Genomic DNA, 17,287 nt, shown 5'->3' on the forward strand with positions numbered 1-17,287 from the left:
TCTTTTAATCATTCTCGTGGCTCTTCTCTGAACCCGTTCCAATTTATCAACATCCTTCTGGAATTGTGGGCGTCAGAATTGGACGCAGCATTCGAGCATAGTGGATGGCAGTGGGTAGTTGTTCAGAATTAAAAGCAAACGCTGGGCTGGAGTGACAGCATTGAGTTCAGCTATTTACCTAGAAAGGGTGAGTTCACTCCGCTCATATAAAGCCCAAGTTTTTGGGCCCTTTGAGTGTGGGAGATCCAGGAGCTGACCTCTACCTACCAAACCCAGGGCCAGGTGTGGGGCTGCAAAAAATCTGAATGTGAGTGACTTGGCCCAAGTGCCAGAGGAAGCCTGTGGCGGAAGCAGGGGGACTGCCCTGATGGTCAAACCCCTAGGTGTGAGCTTAGTCCTGCAAGGCCATCCTTCTCTTCAACCAGAGATGTTTCCTCAGGAATTAGTGTTCCAGGTTTAGGTGCATTATAAGGTTTTACATCCTCTGAATCATCGTCCCAGTCTGAGACTGGTCTGTGCTACATTGATCTGTGGTGACCCCGATGAGCCCTGACACCAGGCTTATCCTAGCCTTGTCACAGCTTTTGCTGCGCCGTCTCAAGCCCACTGCACTTGGGGCCAGATGGTCGCAGTGGTAAACTGCCCTGCAGTTGGGTTGATCTGCAGCCACATGATTCTGGCAGGAGTAGGGAACGGTTCAGCACTTCAGGCAGTGCACAGATGGAACAGGCCTGCTGCATGATTTCTTAGGATAGTGCATTCTTTGTACTCCTTTGCAGCATGTCTGGTCCACTGGTCGATTTGGAGCGGTAGAGCCACCTTGCCTGCCCCCATTGGGGTGGCTTGTGTCCTGGGAGCACTAGCTGGGAGCAGTCGCTGCTCTTGAACCCAGCACAGGGGTGGGGATGTGATGAGAAGGAAGGGTCTTTGCACCTTTCCTGCCCTGTGAGTGCACCCATCCACAGGGCTGTCCCAGTCCGGCCTCTTGACGTGCAGCCTGCATTAGATATAACAGAGAGAGAAGGACTCCTTGTTTATACCTTAGAGATGGAACACAGATGCAGGGCCAATATGGTGTATCCAGGCCTCCACGCTACTCCAGTAGGCTCCGGGCCTCCACACGCAACACATAGCATGGGGGCTTCTTGTTTGTACACTTTGGAAGTTGCCAGGTCGGCCAGGAGTCCCCTGTGTGCTTTATTCACTCCAGAGAGGTCAGGTCTCTAGACCTGGTACTCTGTGTTGTGTTACTTGTCATTCAACTACAGCGGCAGCGTGGAGCCTGTGTTGTTGCTGCCACTTATCTTCTCCCACAGGCTTCTGCTCATGAGAAGGCTTTCTGTCTGGGAACAAAAAAACCCCAAACATCGGCTCCCAGCTTTCAATGGAAAAGGGAGAGAGATTATGCTGGTCTCTCGATAACAGGTCATTGAAGTGACTGGATTAACAGATGGCCAGGAGGAAACGTCTGCTTTGGGAAGCTGGCAAATAGCCAGTCAGAGCAATACCTCGCGCTTTCCGTCGTCAGAGCACGTTACAAACCGCACCGCACTGAATGGAGGAGGTAGTATGTTCCTCAGGTGAAGGCCTCAGGACATCTTTGTTCTATTGTTAACTCTGATTTTGTCCTGTCATTAAACTATGGCCAAATCACGTAGCCCTTGGCCATACTAAAAGTTGCAGTTCTTTAACTACAATTGATTTTTAATCCATCTAGTTATGCCGGTGGAAATCCCTAATGTAGACTCACTTAAACCAGTGTAGTCCCTGCTTAACTTGGTTTAGATTAATTCAGTAAGGCCTTGTCTAAACAGGGCTGGTCGAAAACTTGACAGTGAAATTGTTTTCTGAGTAAATGATATTTTTCATGAAAAGTGTCTGCTTTTTGTGGAAAATGGCTTTTTGTGAACACCCCAAAACTAAAAATTTTTGGCTGAAAAATTTTGATCAAGAAATGACACTGCAGTGCCTCATGGGAGTTGCAGTTCAGGTACCTTATTCCCCCATTCTCCTCTATGGGTTGGATTCCCCAGCTGGACTACATCTCCCATGATGCAACACGACCAGGGACTCCTAGGATACACTGCAGTGGCTCAGCCAGATGGGAAATGTAGTCCAGGTAGGGAGCCCAGCTCAAAAAAGAAAACCAGGCCATGGAGCACATGAACTATAACTCCCATGAGCTATCATGGCAGCATTTTCAAATCAAATTGTTTGGGTATTGACTGAAAAATTTTAATTTTGGCTTAATAGTTTTAGCTTTCAATTTTTTTGATGAAATGTTTTAATTTTTCACAGAAAAAAAAGCCCGTTTCTGATCAGCTCTAGTACATCAGTTTAATGGACTCGATTGAAAAAGTAACTTACTGATGCAGGCTAAACCGACTTAAGCACAGCTTAAAACATTTTAAGTGCATCTACCATAGGAATTTGCGCCAGTTTAACTAGATCAAATTTAAATCAGTTTACTTCAACCAGAGCAACTCTTTGAGTATAGACAAGGCATTAACCTCTTCATGTCTCAGTTCCGTCTTCTATAAAATAGGAATAATAACAGGGGTATTGTGGGGATTCAGGTCTCTAAGGCATTTTGCAGTCTTCAGTTGGAAGGTGTTCTACAAGTCCAGAGTAGTATTACTCATTAATCCTCTCAACACTCTTGTGTAGTAGATAAATATTATCCCTACTTACCCTCACTGAAAAGCCCTATAGAATTGAATACAAAATGGTAACTTTCCTGTAGAAAGTTTGAGCTGTCCTTTAGACTGGCTACTGAATCCCATGTGTGGTTTACAACCTACTGAAAAGATCTAATTCCTTTTCAAATTCTATAAGTATGCAGAGTAATTCTAAAGAACCCTATTATTTTCCTTGTTTTCTGTTTAGTCCCTGTTAATTTCTACAGGATTTTTCCATATGGGTTTGCAGAAGATTTAGCCCAAAATTTGGTGAAAATGTGGCTGCCCATGTTTAGGCACCTAAATATAAGTGTCCTAATTTTCAAAGTTCCTAAGTCTCTACAGTTGCCATTAATTCCAATGGGAGTAATACACAAGGAACCAGATTCTTAGCTGGTGTAAATCAGGATAGTTCCTGTGAAGTCAGTTTATACCAGCCATTAGAAGTGATAGATTTTAAGACCAGAAGGGACCATTATAATCAACTAGCCCAGTGAGTCTCAAACTTTTGTACTGGTGATCCCTTTCAAATAGCAAGCCTCTGAGTGCGACCCCTCCTTATAAATGAAAAACACTTTTTTATATATTTAACACTATTATAAATGCTGGAGGCAAAGCGGGGTTTGGGGTGGAGGCTGACAGCTCGCAACTCCCCATGTAATAACCTGACAACCCCCTGAGGGGTCCCGACCCCCAGTTTGAGAACCCCTGAACTAGCCTGACCTCCTGCATAGCACAGGCCAAAGAATTTCACCCGGTGATTTCTACATCTAGCTCAATAACTTGTGGTTAAAATAGAGTGTATGCTTTAGAAGAACATCCCGTCCTGATTTAAAGATTCCAAAGGATGGAGAATCAACCACATCCCTGGGGAATCTGTTCTAACAGCTAATTATCCCCACTGTTTAAAAAATGCCTCATTTCCAACTCAACTTTGCTGACTTCAACTTCCAGCTGTATAAAGGATGTGTTTTTATATAGTTTGGGCACAGTGCATGATTAGTGTAAAACCTGTTACATTGATGGACTGAATGATCAGTAAAAAGAAAAGGAGGACTTGTGGCACCTTAGAGACAGTGTTTATCAGAAAGCCATTCATGACTGAGTTATTATGGGGGTTTAGGCATTTCCTTTAAAATGCTTTTGTAAAGTTAAAACGGTTACAAATCAGGGTTACTGATTTTACCAAGTGAGTAGATGCAACGTTTGAATCTCCGATGCATCAACCCAGCTAAATTTACTGTAGAAAGAAAGGAAAGGGTGTGATATGGTGCCAGGCTTACTCTTTGCCAGTCAATGAATGAAATGCTTAGGACAATGAAGTCAACATAATTATTAATTACTATTATTTATTATTTGTATTATTCTAGCACCTATTAGCCCCAGTCATGTACTGGGACTCTACTGTGCTAGGCACTGTACACAAACAGAACAAAAAGAGCTTACAACGCAAGCACTGTATAAGACAAGAGACAACAAACAGATAGCTACAGACAGACAGAGGAGAGAGTACAAGGAAACAGTGAGATAATATTGGTCAGCATGATGCACAGTGGACTCAGAATACTAGCAGCCTAACTGTTGTCAAGATCTTTGTAGGCTTTACAGAAAAGAAGAGCTTAAAGGAGGGTTTTGAAAGAGGATCATGCATTCGTTTTACAGATGTTTACAGGAAGCTCCTCTCAAGCATGTGGGGCAGCAGAGGAGAAAGCACCAAGGTGCTTGACTGAACATTTAACAAGTGGGTGATGGAAGCTGGCATGAGGGATTCAGAGGCAGTAGTTGACCTTTCAGTACTGAATAAGAGCTGAGAGGTAGGGTGGGGTTAGGCTGTGAAGGGCCTTAAACATGAAGAGAAGTAGCTCATGCTTACTGTGATCGATAAGAGGGAGCCAGTGGAGAGATGCAAAGAGAGGGGTGACATGGCAAAACTATACACCCAACAACCAGTCCATTGAAATGACCACTTCTCCCCCCTGATTGGCTGTACAGTTTTTCAGGAATTTTGGCTCCACAGCCGGATGTCTTTGTCTCTGAAAATATGTGCTGATTGGAATGTATTATGCAAGGCTCAAGTCACTGTGAAAACAAAACCACCTGACTAATAAGTCTATTGATAATGAGCGTTTATCAAAGTCTCTTAAGTTTTATCAAATGCGGACCTGCCCAGCTTTGCACTTTAAACCAGCCTGTTGCGTATCTCGGGCTATTTGCCTGCTGGCAGTCTGCAAGATATCCCTATTCTCCACAGCACACGTTCTGCTTGGATTGTGACAGGCCCCACATGTCATGTTTTAGGGCCAAATTCAGAGGTTATGTGTAAGGGGCAGTAGTGGTAAGTGGGTGTGAGCCTAAAACTAGATCTAAGAGATTCTAAAGGCAGTCTAAACAGTTCTCCATACCATGGTGTTGAGTATGACATAAAAATCTAGATGAATGGATTATAGAGGGAATCTTATAATATGCTTAAAATTTATGCACCAGATTCTTGTAAAACGTGTGTATATCTTCGATGATCCCACAATGAGGAGCAGCGTTTTACAACCCTGGGCCTTCCCTGTGAAGGGAGATTTGTTGAATTCTAGACTGAATTGGTACAGAAGTCATAATCATTTTTCCTTTTAGCCCTTAATTGTTAATCACCTGCAGTGCAGCTGAAAGAAACTATGTTACCCTGTTAAACAAACAAAATAATGTTAATGCTTGTTGTGCCCAGCACGTTGTGTTTATTGTGATATGGAGGCTCTCTCACTGCAGATGTCCTAGCTGATGCTGTGGCTTTGTGGTTGGATAGTGTCTGTTGTCTGCTCTTGACAGTCTGCCAGACAGATCTTGCAGAGTTTAAACTGAAAGGCAGCTGGATAGAGAACTGTGAGCTCTACCTTGACAGACAGTTCTGTATGCAAATATGGCGGCTAGCTATTAGCATGTGGCTAAACCTCTCATTTACATTTTCTGGCAGTAAACAGATCTGATTCATTGAGTCAATTACAGTGTGTGAGAATAACTCAATGTCACTGAGTACCACATAGTACTGTCAGCTAATTAATAGGGAGAGGAATCTTGTCTGGCAGCTATAGCAGGTGACTCCTGGTTTCCATTTCCAACCCTCACACTAATGTGTTGTGTGATCGTACCGAATCACTTAACTTTTCTGTTCCTTAGGTTAGCCACCTGAAAAGAAGGGATAATAAAGCCTGGTGCACAGGGATGTTTGAAGACTAAGGGCTTGTCTACACATGAACTTTAATCTGTAGAAAGGTAGGGTGTACATTTAAGGCAGATTATCTGTTTGAACTGATGTCCCGGGGCCAGGACGGGATTAACCTTTTGTGGGCCTGGCTCCAAACATATTTGTGGGCCCCCATGGGGGCAGTGGAGCATGGCGTGGTGGAGTCGGTCTCAGGAGCGAGGGGCTGGACAGGGACGTGGTGTGGCAGGGGCAGCCCTGCTCCGCCAAGCCCAGGGTGAGGGCACTATTTACAAACTAGCAGTTGCCAGATGCACAGTGGCCTGCCTGGCCCTGTGCTGCCAGCATGCCCCTTCCCCTCAGGGGCAGGCCATGCCGTGCCACATATTCCCCCCTGCCCAACACTGGAAACCCCCACCCCCCCGATTCCCTAAGACCAGAGCCCCCCCAGACCCGCTATGCCCATCACACACACCCCAGATCCTGCCACAAATGCACAGTGCCCTGGCCAACACCACCCCTGCCCAGCGCCCCCCTGCCCACAGCCCCACCACAACTGCCCAGTGCCCCACACAGAACCTGCACTCCCTAGTGCCCCAATACACACAGATCTTTCCCGCCCCCTCACAGCCCAGCACCACCCCCTGACCCTCCAGAGACCCACTCAATCACGCCCTGCCTCCTTGCTGCACTCACTGGCCCTCTGAGAGGCGACTGTGTCTGCCGGGCTGAGCCGCCAGCTGCAGCCAGGGCTGCTCCCGGGGTGGGGAATCGCTCCGGCCCCTCGGGAGTGGTGTGATCAGCCAGGCCAGGGCCTGTCCCGGATGGGCTCCCTCAGGACCCTCTTGCCTGGAGGGGCCCAGCCAAGTCCCCCATACTTCCCCCCCACCACAACTGGCTGAGACTTGCCAGGCTTCTGCACCAGTCCCAGGCAGCTCAGCTCTGGGGAGACAGGGGGGCCCCACAGGTGATGGGAAGCAGAGACTGCCCGGAGTCAGAGGTGCACTGGAGTCTGGCCAGAGGGCAGGGAGGAGCCGGCGGGTGGGGCCAAGGGGTGAAGAGGAGCCCTCGGCTGGCCGGCAGGTAGGTCGAGAGGAGCAAGGGATAGGGGGGAGGTAGGGTGGGAGCCTGCGGGCTGGTGGGGTCTCAGAGCACAGTGCAAGCAGAGCAGGCCGGGGTCCCTTCTGAGCATGGGCCCAGCTCCATGGCGCCATTGTAAACCCGGCACTGCCCGGGGCCAGAACTATGCAAGTCTCCCTGTGTTTTGCTGCAGGCATTTGCTTATATACAAATCAACTCCTTAGCAGATATTAACATCCAGGCAAAGCAGGAAGCAGTGATAAACTTTCTGTTCTGTTCTCAGTTACACCCATGCAGCTCCATGAACTTTCACTGGGTCGATCTGTTTGCTAAATTTGTCCCATTTTTGTTCCTCTGCTATAAAAGTCTCTGTTTCTGATTCCTTTTCACTGTCAGCTGATCTGTGTGTCCCTGCTATACAGTGTTTGCTTAGTTTGGGGCTCAGCCTTAGCTGTTCATGTACAGTAGCCTCCCTATCCTGTGGCAGCTGATAATGTTTTTGCACTAGGCCTGATCCCAGATTTTCCAATGGAAGCAAAGAGATAATGTTTGGAAATAGACCAGCCCAGTAGCTTTGCTTCAGCTCTTGTCTTTAGAGGTGAATGCATTCTTTGAGCTGTATAAAGCTTTTTAAAAAATCCCCATCCACCCAATAAATGTCTTTTAAAAATCTCCACAATCACAAGCTCTCTTGAGCTCTTGCTTAATTAGTTACTCCTGAGGGAATTCTGCACCAAAAACTTAAAAATTCTGCACACAATATTGTAAAATTCTGCAAGTGTTATATGTCAGTAAATAAATGTGGAAGCTCCAGCGTGGTAGTGGGGAGAACAGGTGACTGGCTACACAGAGGTGGGAGTCTCTGCTGGCTGCTCCGGGCACCCAAAACCATGGGCCCACTCTGCTGGGGAGGGGCATGTGGCTGCTCTTGGAGCTTCCGTTAGCTTCACTGTCAGAAAGTCATTTTTCTGCATGGAAGCAAAGAAATCTGCTCGGGACATGAATTCTGTGCACTCAAAAGTGGTGTAGAATTCCTTCAGGAGTAATGAGTTTATATGCTGACCAGTATCCTGTCCCCAGCCTCCCACTTACCTTCTCTAACCAGAGCAACTCTTTTGACCCCACCCCCCCTCCCGGAACATGGACTCAGCAGTGAGGCTGTGCCCAACCCTGACGCAGGGCAAGTGTTGGGCCTGCCTCAGAGGCCTGTGTCTGGGGAGGGGGTGGTTGGGGATGGGGGGGCTGCAGAATGATCTCTCACCTCTCTGCAGCCAGTTGCCTATGCTCCCCACTGCCATGCTGGAGCCTCCACATTTATTTATTGACAAATAAAGTTTGCAGATTTTTGCAAATTTTTAAAACATTATGTACAGAATGTTATTTTTTTGGTACAGAATTCCCTCAGGAGTAGCTGGTGAAGCAACTCACCAGGGTTAGCAGCGCCACACCAGGTGTATCAGGTGTGGGCAGGCAGGCTCAGCCCGGCAGGATCCAAGTGTGGAGGGGCTTAGTCCAGGTGTGGGGTGAGAGGGTTCTGGGTGGGGAATCTGGGTGTGGACAGCTCAGTGCGTGGAGGGTCCGGGTGCGGGGGGATGTGGATGCACAGAGGCTCATTGGGGTGGGTTCCAGGTGCAGGGGCAATGGACTCTACAGGGGGGTCCAGTTGAAGGTGGTTGGGGCTCAGCAGAGGGGTCGGGATGGGGGATGATGGGGCTTGGCAGGGGGGATCTGGGTGCTGGGGAAGTGGGGCTTGGTGGGGGTCTGACTGCAGCTGGTTGGGGCTCAGTGGGGTTGGGGTCTGGGTGCAGTGCGGGGCTTGTGGGGTGGTCCAGGTGCATGGGTGTAGTGCTCATCAGTATAGGGGTTCTAGTATGGAGAACTCAGTGGGTGGTGGTCTCTGAGGGTCCAGATGCAAGGGGGAGGGACTCAGCAGAGGGTGGTCTGGGTGCAGGGGTGGAGGTCCAGAGGCAGGGAAGTTGGGGCTCGATGTGGGGATCTGGATATGGGGGGATCCAGATGCCCAGGGGTTGGGCAGACAGAGGAGCAGCTTCCCATACAGTGACCCCTCGTCCCGTGGCTGAGGACCAATGGGGGCAGGAAGTGTGGGCGAGTGCGGAGCCGGGGTAGGTTTCTGGAGGTGGATGCTCCATGCCGGGGAAGAGTGCTTCTTCCCCAACCCAGCCCAGCTGGAACTAGCAGCTGAGCCCGCTGTGGTTCTGTTATTACTTGCAAACCTTCCGGGGTACGTGCGGGCCAGCCAACGGCCGGGGTGGGGCTGGGGAGGGCCAGGTGCGGGGGGGGGGCTTGGTGGGTTGGGGGTTCAGGTCTGAGGGTTCATTGTGGGGTTCTGGGTGCGGGGAGTGAGGCTTGTATGGGGGGGTCTGGGTATGGGGGGTTGGGCGGAAAGGAGATGGGTCTGACCTGGACCAGCTGTAGCCTCCCCCCCGGCAGTGATTTACTTCTCTGCTGACTGCTCCAGGCGCCCAAAATGACGGACCCGCGCTGCTGGGGCGGGGCGTATGACTGCTTTTGCAGCTTCCCTTAGCTTTGCTGTCAGAAAGTCATTTTTCTGCATGGAAGCAAAAAAATCTGTGTGGGACATGAATTCTGTGCACGCACAGTGGTGCAGAATTCCTTCAGGAGTAATCAGTTTATATGGTGTCTCCAGCCTCCCACTTACCTTCTCTAACCATAGCAGCTCTCTCTACCCAATCCCACTTGTCTCAGCAGTAGCCCTTGCAGAGTACCATAGAGTCTTTTCAGGGACAGTTTTTAAATCTTTCACGTGTGTCCTTCCCCAATGGACTCATCTTGTTAGACCAGTGGTCTCCAACCTTTTATGCCCAAGATCCCTTTTTGAATTTAAGGGCAACCCAGGATCTACCCGCCCCTTCCCCAAAGCCCTACCCCACTCACTCCATTCCCCCCTCTCTCCGTTGCTTGCTCTCCCCGACCCTCACTCACTGTCACCGGGCTGGGGTAGGGGTTCGTGGTTCAGGGAGGGTGCGGGCTCTGGGCTGGGGTCAAGGGGTTCGTAGTGTGAGCGGGAGCTCTGGGCTGAGCCTGGGGCAGGGGATTGGAGTGCAGGAGGGTGCTCCGGGCTGGGGCAGAGTGTTGGGGTGGAGGGGGGTTGCAGTGTGCTGGCTCTGGGATGGGGGTCAGGGCTGGGGCAGGGTGTAGGAGGGGGTACAGGGTGCTGGCTCTGGAAGGGGGCTCAGGGCTGGGGCTTGGGGTGCAGGAGGGGGTTCTGGGTGTAGGAGGGGGTATGGGGTGCTGGCTCCAGGAAGGGGCTCAGGGCTAGGGGTTGGGGTGCAGCTAACGTGGCTGCTGCTAAGGCAGGCTCCCTGCCTACCCCAGTCCCACGCTGCTCCCAGAAGGGGCCAACGCGCCCCTGCAGTCCCTGGGGGGGGCAGGGGGCATGTGGCTCCACGTGCTGCCCCTTTCTGCAAACACCACCCTCACAGCTCCCATTGCCACAGCTCCCCATTCCTGGCCAATGGGAGCTGTGGGGGCGGTGCTTGCAGGGAGAAGCAGCGTGCAGAGGGAGACCCCCTGCCCCTCCCAGGGCTATGAGACCACGCTGGCCACTTCTAGGAGCGGCGTGGGGCCGGGGCAAGCAGGGAGCCTGCCTTAGCAGCAGCCCCGCTACACCACCAGAGATCGCCATTGACTGGGAGATCCTCGAGGATTGACCAGTCGATTACGATCAACCGGTTGGTGACCACTGTGCTAGACCATGGTGTGACATTGCACTCCATATGCTTCATAAAAATATGTTTATAAGTGTGAATATGACGTAACTGGAATATGCTTTATGCAAAAGGTGCCTTGTAAGGTATCATTACAAAGCTTATAATCTACTGAGTGTGTTCATCCTATTTGTATGAATGTATCATTCTTGTATCTGAAACTAGGAATATGAAATATAACTCTGAGGTCCTATTGTAATTGTGCAAAGTGTGGGCCATTCATGGTGGTTTAGAATCTTGATGGCTCACATTGACTAGGACAATGAAGTGAGCTGTAGCTCACGAAAGCTTATGCTCAAATAAATTTGTTAGTCTCCAAGGTGCCACAAGTACTCCTTTTCTTTTTGAGAATACAGACTAACACGGCTGCTACTCTGAAAATTGATTAGGACAATTGATTGTAAATGGCTCTGTTTACTTGCAAACCTTCTGGGGTACATGTGGGCCAGCCCTGGAAGAATGGAGACTAGGGGTCTCACAGGACGTGTGAACATGTCACCTGATACTGGAATCCATTTTAAACCTGGTGCTTTTCCATTTAGAAGGAGGGGTGGGGACCCAGAAAGACAAAGGATTCCTGCCTTGTGCCAAAACTATAAAAGGGGGTGGAACAGAACAAAAGGAGTCCCAGTCATGAGAAAACCCCTGCTTTTCATGTACAATGCCTGCTGGAACTAACAAGGACTGTACCAGGGGAAAGGTTTGGGCCCAGACTGGAAAGGAGTCTAGTCTGTGAAAGAAGCTTATTGGAACATCTCTGAGGGTGAGATTTACCTATAATCAGTTTCTTAATGTATTAGGCTTAGACTTGTGTGTTTTGTTTTATTTTGCTGGGTAACTTACTTTGTTGTGTCTGTTATTACTTGGAATCACTTAAATCCTACTTTTTATACTTAATAAAATCACTTTTGTTTATTGATAAACCCAGAGTGATTAATACCTGGGGGAGCAAACAGCTGTGTATATCTCTCTATCAGTGTAGTAGAGGGCGGACAGTTTATGAGTTTACCCTGTATAAGCTTTATACAGCGTAAAACAGATTTATTTGGGGTTTGGATCCCATTGGGAACTGGGTGTCGGGGTGCTGGAGATAGGTCACCTGCTGAGCAATTTTTGGTTAAAGTCTGCAGCTTTGGGGGCGTGGACCAGACCTGGGTCTGGGTTGCAGCAGGCTAGCGTGTCTGGCTCAACAAGACAGGGTTCTGGAATCCCAAGCTGGCAGAGAAAATGGGCTCAGAGGTAATCTCAGCTCGTTAGGTGACAGTCCCAAGGGGGTCTCTGTGATGATTGACTGGTCGATTCTCTACGATCGACCAGTCAATTGTGATCGACCGGTTGGTGACCACTGTGCTATACCATGGGTTCTGGACCATGGGTTCCAGAGAATCAGTTCTAGATTTCCTATTGGATTAAAAACTTCTGAAGTTTTATTTATTGTTTGCACAAGCAGCCATCCTTTCCAGAGTTCTAACCATCTAGGAATCGACAGTTAAAACTTCTGCAGTGACACATTAGGAGTAAGTGTGTTCTGTGTTACCGCTGTCCAGCCAATGGTTCATATGGGGTGGAGTGGCTGGGAACATAGCTAAGTGGAAGGGCACAGGCTTAGTGCATATGAAGCCCGAGATTTAATCCATGGCATTTCCTCCACATATTCACTGGTGGGCCAACTCACGAGCCAGAGTCTCAAATAAATCTCCTAATAGCAGCAGAATGTCAGCTCCTTTCTTCAGGATGGGTTTATTTCTTCAAACCAAAAGAGTCCAGCATAAATAAAACAGATAAACTAGGTCCTTTCCTCTGACCCAGCGTCCTCTGCAGGTCTCTCCCTCCCTACTGAGAAGCTACTCAGCGCTTAGGGCCTCAAGTTACACAGATTTGCTTAATAATGTGTGTTTCTGTCCACGTATTGAACAGGCATCTGTGTCTCTGTTTATTTTGGTTTTCTCCAAAATCCACCCTGATTATTTGGCATGGATTTAGCTTCTACAGCTGAGGCCAGTTTCCCGCAGATGATTCCACACAGATCAGATTGTGTGGTTTATATTTGAACTGGGTGGCCTGATTCCCTACAGCAAATGGGATCAAATCTGCCCTCAATGATGGGTTTGGAGTAGCATGGGCGTAGCTGAGGCCCATAGTTTGGCCTGTTATTGCCAGTTTTGGCCAACTGTTTTGACTCTTTATCTTGAACAATCAAGAAAGTGGGCCTGATTCTCCTCCCCCTTATACCAGTTTAACACTAGTTTGACTCTTGATTTACATCAGTGTGAGAAGAGAATCTGGCCCAAAGTACTTGCCCTTTTCATAGCCTTCAAACAGAAGGCAGACAGTGTTAACAGAAGGGACCAGTGTTCTGGCCCTGATCCTGCTCCCATTAAAGATTAGACCCTCTGTTTTTATTAGGGTTGGTTTTTTTAAGCAGTTCTTCTGTGATAAGAATAGATGAAGTTGATATGATTAGCAGGCTGAGATATTGTTATACACTGAGGTAACGCTTGCCCAACATTTGTTAGATATACTGCACCTAACTCTATGTACACATCAAAATAGTCTAGCTGTCCCAAATAGCTGAAGCTCTCAAAGCATTTGACAGATGGGGTATCAAAGGCCATATTAGTGGTTTTGCATGTTTGTTTCTGGGCACCATTTGAGACACCTAAAGAGTAATCTTCAGAATGTGATGAGTGCCTTCTCTCTGAAAATTAGCCCCTGTAAATGTATTTCAAGTTGTGCACCCAAAATAATTAGTTTTCTTTGAAAAATCTTGGCCTTAATAACAAGATCCCACATCAAGTCAATAGCAGAATCATATTAGACCCCAGGCCTCCTGATAGTCAGTCTGGGGCTCTGAACAGTAGACATCGCTAGTCTCACATTGCTACTTCCAGTATGAGTCCTGTTTATTTGTTAAAATGGTGATAAAAGTGAAGAACAAAGGAGAGCTTCCTCCTCTCTTGATACTGCTGCTTCCTCCTTTTGATCATTCTGTTTGCGAGAGGTGGGGGGAAAAGTCCTTCGGGCCTTGCAGGGAGCAGTTATTGGAAAAGGAAAATAAAGAGTTATTTGTTAATATCCTCCTCAGAGCAAAGATAAGACTGGCTAACCCCCCCATTGATAGCAGGAGCCTTTGTTTCCACAGTCTCCATTGAAGATATTCGGGATGTGAGGCCCGGTCACCAGACAGAGGGGATGGAAAAGTATGCCAAAGATGTCCCTGAGCATCGCTGTTTTTCCATCATCTTTAAAGACCAGCGGAAAAACCTGGATCTCATTGCCAGTTCTGAAGATGATGCCAGCCACTGGATTGCAGGCCTGAGGAAAATCATAGCCAAGAGCAATTCCATGAGCCAGAGGCAGAAACTCCAACAGTATCCTTTGCATTTTAAAAGTGATCAATTATCTAACCACAACAAAGATGCACTTGTCTGTCTCAGTTGGGGTATTTGTATGTGTGTGCGGGGGTGTAAAACTGCACTATGAACAGGGCACTGTGTCTCCTCTGACGCTGACTTTACATCTGTATGACTCCATGGACTTTCTCCTGATTTACACTGATGGGAGAGTCCTTTAAACAAAGAATTGTCTCACTGAGGACTTAAGATAAAAAAGCCATTAGTTCCTAGATTCTTCAGGGATTTGTTTCATTCACCATGATCTCCAGGATGGGAATTTCTTGGCAATTAATGAAAGGCTTGTCGTGTTTATGATGTTTTATAGAAATGTAATGCAAAGGAGCTGATTTTCCTCTCTTGTGCACCAATTTTACATCAGTGTAGTTCCACTGACTTTAATGGAATTACTCCTCATTTACGCCAGCATGGGAGGAATACCTCTCCCTGAAGAGCTTGCTCGCTATGTAGACACACTACAGACAAGGAGAGGGGGAAAGGAATGCAACAGAGAAGCAAAGCCAGCGAGTCACTGGCTGAAATCCTGGCCCAACTGAAGTCAATGGGAGTTTTCCCCCCTGGCTTCAATGGAGCCAGGATTTCATGCACTGGGCTGTAGATCCTTGAGCATCCATAGGCTTCGCTGCTGGGCTGCATTTTTTAAACTATTTGAGCCACATTTGGCCTTTTGGATGCTCTGTGGGTCTCCCTGCTATTAAAGTAACCTACCTGAATCGGGACTGGGATTCTTGAGAGGCGCTGACCCACTGGTTGTCTTGTGAGTGCCAAGCATACTAACCTGGATGGACTTTACAGATGTCGCACCATCCCTTGTCCTTTTATACGTTATTCAACATACTTATGCATGCTGTGGTCTCACACTCTGTCAGGGAGAGGGGGACAGGTTTTTCTCCCCCAGAGGTCCCTCGGTACCACCAGCAGGACGGTCAAGTTGAATGAGGCATTAGTCAGCCTGCCACATCCCTCTCTCCCCTAGGTTGTGCTTTGACTAGCACCTGGGGTGTTAAGTCTATGGAAGCTGTATTTCTCAGTGGAACCTGCATTGTCTTTTAACTGGAGACAGGGCATCCCTGGAAGCTCATGACAGAAGCTTTTGGTAAGACACAGAATTTCCCATGAACCCTTACTGCATTTAAACTGTGGGTGACTCGGCGTCCGAGTTCCACTGTTATTGTGTGGCAAGCGCAGACCCTGGTTGCCATTCAGAAACAAGCACCAGCTCTGGAGAGAGAAAAAGGAGCCAGCACTTCTTATCTGGTGGCAAAACAGTGGCAGACAGAGGTTTTATTGTCGTTTTCTGCCACTAGTGAGAGTTGGTTGGAAATTTTTACTCTTGAAGGGAGAGGCTTAAAGATTCTTGGAGTGGCAAAACAGTCATCAGGAACAGGGAAGTTTGCCATTCATCTCTCTCATTTTTGCATCTATTGCTGCAGCCCAGTGCATGCAAGCTAGTGACTTGCAGATCACGAGGGATCCCATGCCCTTGTCTGATAGCAGTCTGCGGTTGTGGCTGAACAGCGTGATACTTCAAGAGGGTGAGATGCAACCAAATAGCTTTTGCTTACCACCAGCTCCAAGGTCCTTAAAGCCTTTAGGAGATTGTGTGTTTTTTCAACACTTCCGCCCAGATTCTGCCCTCAGATCTATGCAGGCATGTCTGGCTGAAGTTACTGGCTTGACCAGCACTGACCAAACAATGCAGAATTGTTGCCACAGTGCCAGTTGAGTGAATGATGTAGCTCATCCTCTTGGGAGGAGCCTCACTGCTTGGGTCAACAAAGCTCAAATTTAGCTCCCTCCTTATTTCAGTTCAGCCTCTCCTCTCGCACTGTGCTTTGGGCTCCCATCTGGACCCAACCCACAGCTGGGTCAGTACTTCCTCCTCTGTCGCTACCACCTTGCTACATTAGCTCCTCTGTGCCTTGTTGTCACTCATGGGTGGGGGACCTTCACTAGGTCTTTCTACTACTTCATAACCTCTGGATATACCAGAGGTTCTGCTGCTGGCCCCAGCATCTTCAGCTGGAGGACTCTGTACCTGGATGTTCGCTAGTCTGTCCCAGTGCTCACAGTCTGGGGACTATTTTTCCTGTAAGTAAAGTTCTGGTCTTCTCGTCACAGTGCAGCACCCCTGCCTAGCTTTCTTCTGACATTGCTCTGAATCTGCCTGTCGCTGGCGCTGAGGTGTTTGCTGAGCCTAATTAGGGGTTTAGTGCTTGCCACTGGCACTTCCCTAATCCAGTTAGCCCGTGATAATGAAGGACCTCCCTGACTCCTGTCCTGCTAAGGTCATTCATTTTCTTGTGACCTTCACAGTAGATAGGGATCTATTAAGTACAAATTCCTCCAGCTTTTAATACCATGTATTCCCCTCCCATGTCTTCACTGGTTTATGGTGACTTTCCATCCCCTCCTACTTTACCTCCCCCTTTGGCTTTCATTAGGAACATACCTATAGGAATTGCCATAGTGGACCAGACAAAATTTCCTGTCTTCAACAGCAACCAAGGCCAGATGTTTCAGAGGCAGATGGAAACCCCAAGCTGCACCTAACTGCAATATTGTAGAATATCATAGCATAGGGAGAGGGAATTTACTGTACTGTATCATGTAATACGGGATCACCAGAATTTCTTCCTGAGCCCAGCTAGTGATCAGGGCGTGCCCTGAACTCTGAGGAAGGACGGCCATTGTTTCCCAAACATTTTTGGCATCCCCTCTGTTACCTGGGGTTCTTTCAACCCAAAGCTCTTGGTACGTTTTACTCTGTGCGAGGTGGTGTCAGGAAAAAGATCAGGGGAGACACGGCCGTCCGACTGATAGATGACTGGCACAAACAGGACAACACAAGAGGGCTTTCACTTAAAGCTAAACTTTATTTAGTCTTGAGCACTTAGACACACGTCCGCAACAGGTTAGTAAAACACCCCCAACCCTTGATAATTACCAAAGCTGAGTGTGGCTCTCGAGTGGCACAGCGGCAGCCCGTCTGCCGCTGGGGAACACAAGATGCACCCAGAGGGAGAGTCCAGTCCTGAGGAGTCCAACTACCTCAAACTTTTCCCCCTTATTTATACATTAGTAATAGAATGACATGTCCCTTAAAGCAAACTTGTTAAGTAAGCAGTTTCAATGGTCAAGCGAGAGGTTCCTTTTGATTATCGATTAACCAGGTGT

At 48.2% G+C, this 17,287-nt stretch overlaps 1 protein-coding gene across 2 annotated transcripts in view; it reads left to right on the plus strand.

Annotated features, from left to right (window-relative positions):
* PLCD1 (phospholipase C delta 1) overlaps positions 1-17,287 on the plus strand; it is a 101,573-nt gene that overhangs the window by 27,154 nt on the left and 57,132 nt on the right. For both annotated transcript variants that reach the window (XM_074946374.1, XM_074946373.1), the window contains exon 3: positions 13,840-14,068. In XM_074946374.1, the coding sequence (XP_074802475.1) occupies positions 13,840-14,068 (229 nt within the window). The remainder of the gene's footprint in view (positions 1-13,839; positions 14,069-17,287) is intronic.

The sequence above is a fragment of the Natator depressus genome, chromosome 2 (genome assembly GCF_965152275.1).
Source record: "Natator depressus isolate rNatDep1 chromosome 2, rNatDep2.hap1, whole genome shotgun sequence".
Lineage (NCBI taxonomy): Eukaryota > Metazoa > Chordata > Testudines > Cheloniidae > Natator > Natator depressus.